General features: G+C 39.2%; 2 protein-coding genes across 2 annotated transcripts; both read right to left on the reverse strand.

Moving 5' to 3' along the window:
* Window positions 1–1,472: 1,472 nt before the first annotated feature.
* On the reverse strand, window positions 1,473–2,460 carry LOC118078996 (olfactory receptor 14I1-like). The gene has a single exon (XM_035103001.3). The coding sequence runs from the start codon at window positions 2,436–2,438 to the stop codon at window positions 1,473–1,475; it is 966 nt and encodes a 321-aa protein (XP_034958892.3). The 5' UTR covers window positions 2,439–2,460.
* Window positions 2,461–6,630: 4,170 nt separating this feature from the next.
* LOC132593134 (olfactory receptor 14A16-like) lies at window positions 6,631–7,621 on the reverse strand. The gene has a single exon (XM_060282202.2). The coding sequence runs from the start codon at window positions 7,603–7,605 to the stop codon at window positions 6,631–6,633; it is 975 nt and encodes a 324-aa protein (XP_060138185.1). The 5' UTR covers window positions 7,606–7,621.

The following is a 7,621-nucleotide window of genomic DNA, read 5'->3' on the forward strand; positions in this document are numbered from 1 at the left end:
TTGCAGGTAGGTGTTATAAAATATTTGAATGAAAAATGGAAACAATAAAAAATTATTATCTGATGGATTTTCTTCACATTTTATCAACCTTTTGTAAAAGAACTCCCTGTGCCTATAATAGGTTAAAGTGAGAATGAAACTATCAAATCAAGTCCCACCTGCATGTAAACTCCACATGAGTAGTTCTGCAAGGAATTTTGAGTAGAGACATAAATATGCCTTGTTTTTAGGTGTATCTTGTAAACCCTTGTATCAAATAAAGAACTCACACCTAGAAATAACAAAATATTTGTTTATTCAAAGAAGATATGCATAACTTTAGACATTACATTGAAAAGTCAGCAGATGCCGACTGCAACCAATCACTGAGACATCCATCCTCTCTTATCTTGAGATGAAAGTGATTCTGGCCCTCCAGAATGTTATTATTATTATATAGACGGGAACCACTTCTAGTCTATATAAAAAGTTATTTCCCAATATGTGAAGATCACAGCAGGATTTAAAGTGTAAGAAAACAACAGAATATATTCAGAAATATGTTAGAGAGGATGAAATGAGATAAGGCTGAACCTTAAAATGCAATTGTATGTAATCTGAATTATAAACATTGATGTTGGGTAAGCAGGAAGTCACTAGTTTTGTTGAATTAGAATATAATTGTTGAGTAACAAATGTAACTTTTGATATGGAAAAAAGAACAAAATACTATTACAAAAAAGAGGAAGACTGTTGTCTTCCATTGCAGTGGACAAGAAAGATGTTATATCAAGAGCTATACATAGTTCACCAGGGGCTGATTCTTGTATCATAGGTGCAAGCAGGACAAACACTCTGAACCATTAACATGAGCAAAGCAAAAGTCAGGTAAAACACATACCCCCCCCCAACATTCCTCTGATGAAAATAGGGACGTTTTATTCTGAGGACTTTTGGAGGGTATGCAACCACAGTCAGTTGCAGTAGTGTAAGTGTGGGTTAAAATGTTTCCCCATGCTTTATATTTCTGTGGAAAATTCGTTCAGTCAACTTATTATAGTCGATGAACCATAACTGAAGTACAAAACTGTATAATTCAGATTTAGCAAAACAACAACCATAACAATTCTATACCGCCCTTCATCCACACATCACAGGGCTGTTTACAATATAAAAACACAAAAATGCATAATAGAGTAACAGACAAAAACAATAACCCCATCCACTTTAAAAGGCCATATATTGTTTAATTAGCATAGCCCAAAGTCACTTATGATGGTGGCCAGAGACCAAAGCATGTGGAGGGCTGCAGGGCAAAGAAGGAAATTTTAACCACTAAACCAATACTCACAATTTGCAATATAAGCAATATATCGGTAACCCTTCTAGATCAATTGAGAAAACTGAGCTAAATCTATTTAGCTGCTTTAAAGTTTCCTCAAAGAATTTCCAGTTTCCTATCATTAGTATTATAGTGCATGCTGAATTTTCCTTCACAAAATAAGACTGGAAAGCTTTTGCATAGAGGAGTGACGCAAACACAATAGCTTTGACAGTGCATTTTTAATCTCTTTATTTCTCATGCTATAGATTCCTGGATTCATCAATGGTGGAACCATGGAATACATCACTGTAAAAGCCAAATCCAGATGTAATGAGCTAGGCTTAAAGAAAGCAAAGTATGAAGTGAATACAAATAGGCAGTAAACAATGAGATGGGGAAGGCAAGTTGAGAAAGCCTTTTGCCTTCCTTCAGAAGAGGGGATTTTCAGCACGGCAGTGAAAATGTACACATAGGATATAATGTTGAAGATAAAGCAGCCAATCCCAATGACAGCACTTAACACAAGAACTCCTATTTCCATTTGATACAAATCAGTGCAGGCCAGCTTAAGTAACTGTGGGATTTCACAAAAAAATTGATTGACTACATTTGAACAAAAGGGGGGTGCAAAGGTACCTCTGGTGTGTAACACTCCATAGAAAAAGCTGCTAATCCACACACTGCTAATAATTTGGATGTAGGTTTGTCTATTCATCAGCATCCCATACTGTAATGGTTTGCAAATGGCAACATACCGATCATATGCCATGACTGTGAGAAGAAAGAAATCAGATCCTGCAAAGAAGACAAAGAAGAGTACTTGTGCCACACACCCAGAGTAGGAAATGTGTCTGGTGTTCAAGAGGGAATTGACCATGGACTTGGGAATAATGACTGAAGCTTGCCCCAGGTCCTGCAAGGCTAAATTCATCAGGAAGAAGTACATAGGGGTGTGCAGATGGTGGTCAAAGGCTACTGCAGAGATGATGAGAAGATTCCCCGTGACAGTTGCCAAATACAATACCAGGAATATAATGAAATGTAGAATTTGTAGTTCCCGAACGTCTGAGAATTCTAGGAGGAGGAATTCTGAGAAAGATGATTGATTATCCATGCTCTGCTTCTTCACATTCATGTTGCTATGGAAGAAAGCAGAAAGCCAGATGTTAAAAGTGGAGCCCATTTTATTTACAATTGTTGTAATTATTATTATTTTTCATCCACTTTACTGTTGCCAACTGTAGACCACTGTGTTGAAAAATTATAGCAAATTCATGTAATCCAAGTTACACTTCACTTCCTAGTGTGAAAGTATCTGAAAATATCCAGAAAATAGATGCAACACATGCTGAGGTACTTTGTGCTATGCAAGATTTGTGAACAAAGGTAGATAGATAGTTGCAGGAGAGAGTGACTATCTGTGTAGGGGAGAATATGAGAGTTAGGGAGACAGAAGGAAAGATGACCAATACATTACTTTCATTCTAAGTGCAAGTGAAAAATATAGAAAGTTATCTTACTATTTTTGTTCTACCTAGGGTTCTCTGCAGTATGCTTCTCCAGTGAAATTAAATGACTGCATATCACTCTACCCATACCTGCAATTTTATAGCAATCCTCCAGCAGTTGGATTTATGATGACAAAACAACATGAATCAACATGGGGAAGAGACTTATTAATAACTCTGCTGTCTTTCTAGAGATTTACTCTCACAGGAATTCAAAACACATCCGCATTAGGACTTTAGAGAAACAATACTGCATTTTGGTTAGTTGCAGGTAGGTAGTCGTTTTGGTATTCCGTAGTCGGAAAAAAATAATTCTTCCAGTAGCACCTTAGAGACCAACTAAGTTTGACATTGGTATGACCAATGACAAACTTAGTTGGTCTCTAAGGTGCTACCTGAAGGAATTTTTTTATTTTATTTTGCATTTTGGTTAATTTTGCTAATTTGATTAGGAAAGTCTGTATGTTTTGGTTATCATGAGAATAACAGAACTGTGAAGAGAACTAATCATTACACTACAGCTTTATCAGCTATACCCAGCTTCATGAAATTCTTCTGGCATGGATAGCTCTAACTATCAATGTTAATAATGAGTGTAATGAGCCTAGGCAGCCAGCTTGATAACATAGTACGCCAGAGTAATTAACTTGAAGATTTATTGGAGACAAAGCCATTAGCCTCAGAGCGCTCTTGCCTATCGTCCATTAGTACACTCAAGTTGACCCTTCTCAGGAATGCTTCCAGTGTCTGCAGAATATATTGAACCTATGAGCTTTGCATTTCTTGGTTTGTTTTCTGTCTAAAACCCTTCCCATTTGTCAGATTCTTGGGCTCACTGTGTCAACCAACTCCTCTTCTGGTGAAGAAAAGCTCTCTCTTGCTTTTGTGCCTGCCTGAGAGCTTTGGCTTTGTTCCAGCCTGCTTCCAGCTACTGTCTTATCTGCATTCCTTTTTTCCCATGTCAACAAGAGGAGGGGGAGTTGCCGTCTCTCCTCTGCCTGAGAGAAATCCAAGCTTCTCTGCTGTTGGCTGCTTTCAAACTCTGACTGCAAATCCTGGCTTTGGGCAGGCATGATCATGACACCACCCCCTCCCCTATGATCCCCGCTCTCCTCCTCCTCTTCCTGTCCTCCCTCTCTCCGAGGTTCGCTGTCTAGGCCTTCCCACCAGTCATCCTCACTCTCTTCCACATCATCTTCCCCTTGCAGGTTCCCCTCTATTCCCACTCTGCCTCACTCTCTTCGTCTTCTACCTGTTGGGAGATTCATTCCCCGTGTGCAGTCATAGGTTTATTGTGTATCATATGACTGTATGTGTTTTCATTCCACAGAGTGGAAGTGACGTAGACAGGATGTTTGTCTTACGTGTTCTTGGAGTGGAACTATTGTTCCTTTGTTCATTCTCTTTACTGCCTGTGATGCTAGGGAGAGGGAGCCATAATGAAGAGCTCCAAGTCTGTTTATATGTAAATAAACTAGCTTAGCCCAAATGCTGTGCTACTGAGTCTGTCACGCTACTGCGCAAACCTCTGCGGATCACTAAAGTGCGGTGGTGCTTCACATCACCAGTCACTGTGATGTTCGGGCTGAAGAACGCTCAAGAAGTTCCCAAACGATCTCCCAGGAGGGAGGGGACATGCCAGTCGGGTATGTGTGTCTGCCATGGCCTTACTCTCGAGTATTCACCCTCCTGGACATGTTGACACTTCCATCACCTCATACTCCTCCCTCCCTCCCTCCTCTTGGTTTGGGTTTGTTTGGGTACCTGTGGCTGAATTCTACCTGTAACCCAGGGTTACACATTCCCAGAATCCTCCCAAGAATTTCCCTCATTTCCATAACCTTTCCAAGCTATGAAATACTGCAATCTCCACCCCCTCCATTGAGAGTCCAACAACTGTGACACTTCAATTCTGGTTCACCTTCCATTATTATTGGGTGTGTGTGTGCGTGTGTGTGTGTGTGACGTTTTTACGCTGTTTGGTACAGCCTTATAAACCTGACCCATCAAGGGTTAACTCAGACTCAGTGTCGACTGAATGTTGAAATCCATCCAGGATGCAGCCACTGGACTATTTCTCTGTTTGAGGCTCATTATCTTCTGAGCAAGAGCCTCTTCTTGCATGCTGTCCATCATTTTTACGAAGGCGTTTAAATTGGCAAGAGTCCTGTCATTGTTTAATATTATCGGGGTCACCCAATGCCTTCTCAAAGGCTTTTTGGAACACAATGAAATTGAGGGGGGGGATTAAAGTGACTTTTGCCAGGAGACGAGAATCCTCCCTCCTGGGGATACTAGACAGTGAAATTCCAAAGTATCCCTCAATGATATTTATATATGTGACTACAGCAGCAGAAATGGAATGAAGGAAGAATGGTGGATGATAATCTTGGAAGAAGCAGAGATGGCAGAATTGATGGCACTGATAAAAGATGCAGATTTAGAATCCTTTAAAGAAGACTGGAACCATTTCTGGTCTATATAAAAATTTATTTCCCTTATGTGAAGACCACAGCAGGGCTTGAAGTGTAAGAAAAGAGCAGTATATATATATATATATATATATATATATATATATATATATATATATATATATATATATAATGTTAGGGAGGATGAAATTACATAAGACGGAACCTTAAAATGCAATTGTATGCAATCTGAGTTAAAATATCGATGTTGGGTGAGTGGGAAGTCATTAGTTCTGTTGAATTAGAACATAATTGTTGAGTAACAAATGTAACTTTTAATATGGAAAAACAAACAAAATACTACAGTGGTACCTCTAGTTAAGAACTTAATTCGTTCAGGAGGTCCATTCCTAACATGAAACTGTTCTTAAACTGAGGTACAACTTTAGGTAGTGGGGCCTCCTGCTGCTGCTGCGTCACTGACGCACAATTTCTGTTCTCATCCTGAAATTAAGTTCTTAACCCAAGGTACTACTTCTGGGTTAGCAGGGCTTGAATTGTAAGAAAGCAGCAGCATACATCAAGAAACATATTAGAAAGGATGAAATTAGATAAGGCCAAACATTAAAATGCAATTGTATGTAATCTGAGTTATAAACATCCATGTTGGTGGAGCAGGAAGTCACTACTTTTGTTGAATTAGAATATAATTGATGAGTGAGAAATATAACTTTTGATATGGAAAAAAGAACAAGAAGACTGTTGCCTTCCATTGCAATGGACAAGAAAGATGTTATATCAAGAGCTATACATAGGTCACCCGGGGCTGATTCTTCTATCATAGGTGCAAGCAGGACAAAAACTCTGAACCATTAACTTGAGCCAGGTAAAAGTCCGGTAAAACACATACCCTCCAACATTCCTCTTTGCTTTACTTTTCCATGGAAAATTCATTAATTCACCTTATTACAGTCATTATGCCATACGTGAAATACAATAAAATTCAGATTAACCAATCAACAACTACATAAATAATATACCACCCTAATCCACAGATCACAGTGCAGTTTACAACATGAAAACACAAAAATACATAATAGAGTATCGGGCAAAAACAATAAAAAGGTCCACTTTTAAAGCCATAGATGGTTTCATTAGCCAAAGGCCTGGACAGCATAGCACAGAGTCACGAATAATGGGAGCCAGAGACCAGAGCATGTGGAGGGCCGCAGGACAAAGAAGGATTTTGTAAACACTACACCAAGTCTCACAATTTGCAATATAAGCAATGTACCCCTTCTAGATAAATTGAGAGAACAAAGCTTAATCTATTTAGCTGCTTCAAAGTTTCCTCATAGAATTTCCAGTTTCCTATCATTAGTGTTATACTCTATACAGATATTTTTCTTCACAAAATAAGACTGGAAAAGGTTTTCATCGAGGAGTGACTCAAACCCAATAGCTTTGACAGAGCATTTTTAATCTCCCTATTTCTCATGCTATAGATTACTGGATTCATCAAGGGTGGAACCATGGAATACATCACTGTAAATGCTAAATCTAGATTTGGTGAGGTATTAGAGGTAGGCTTGAAGTACGCAAAGTATCCAGTGAATACAAATAGGGCATAAACTATGAGATGGGGAAGGCAAGTTGAGAAAGCCTTTTGCCTTCCTTCAGTAGAGGGGATTTTCAGCACAGCAGTGAAAATGTACACATAGGTTATCATGATGAAGATAAAACAGCCAATCCCAATGACACCGCTTAACACAAGAACTCCTATTTCCATTAGATACAAATCAGTGCAGGCCAGCTTAAGTAACTGCGGGATTTCACAAAAAAATTGATTGACTACATTGGAACAAAAGGGGGATGCAAAGGTACCTCCGGTGTGTAACACTCCATAGACAAAGCTGCTGATCCATACACTGCTAATCATTTGAATGTAGGCCTGCCTATTCATCAGCATCCCATACTGTAATGGTTTGCAAATGGCAACATACCGATCATATGCCATGACTGTGAGAAGAAAAAAATCAGATGCCATAAATGACATAAACAAGAGTACTTGTGCCACACACCCAGAGTAGGAAATGTACCTGGTGTTCATGAGGGAATTGAGCATGGATTTGGGATTAATGACTGAAACTTGCCCCAGGTCCTGCATGGCCAAGTTCATCAGGAAGAAGTACATAGGTGTGTGTAGGTGGTGGTCAAAGGCTACTGCAGAGATGATGAGAAGATTCCCTGTTACAGTTGCCAAGTACAATGCCAGGAATATAATGGAATGTAGAATTTGTAGTTCCCGAATGTCTGAGAATTCTAGGAGGAGGAATTCTGAGAAAGATGATTGATTATCCATGCTCTGCTTCTTCACATTCATGTTGCTGTGGAAGGAA

Source organism: Zootoca vivipara, chromosome 12 (genome assembly GCF_965207765.1).
Source record: "Zootoca vivipara chromosome 12, rZooViv2.hap1.1, whole genome shotgun sequence".
NCBI classification, from domain to species: domain Eukaryota; kingdom Metazoa; phylum Chordata; class Lepidosauria; order Squamata; family Lacertidae; genus Zootoca; species Zootoca vivipara.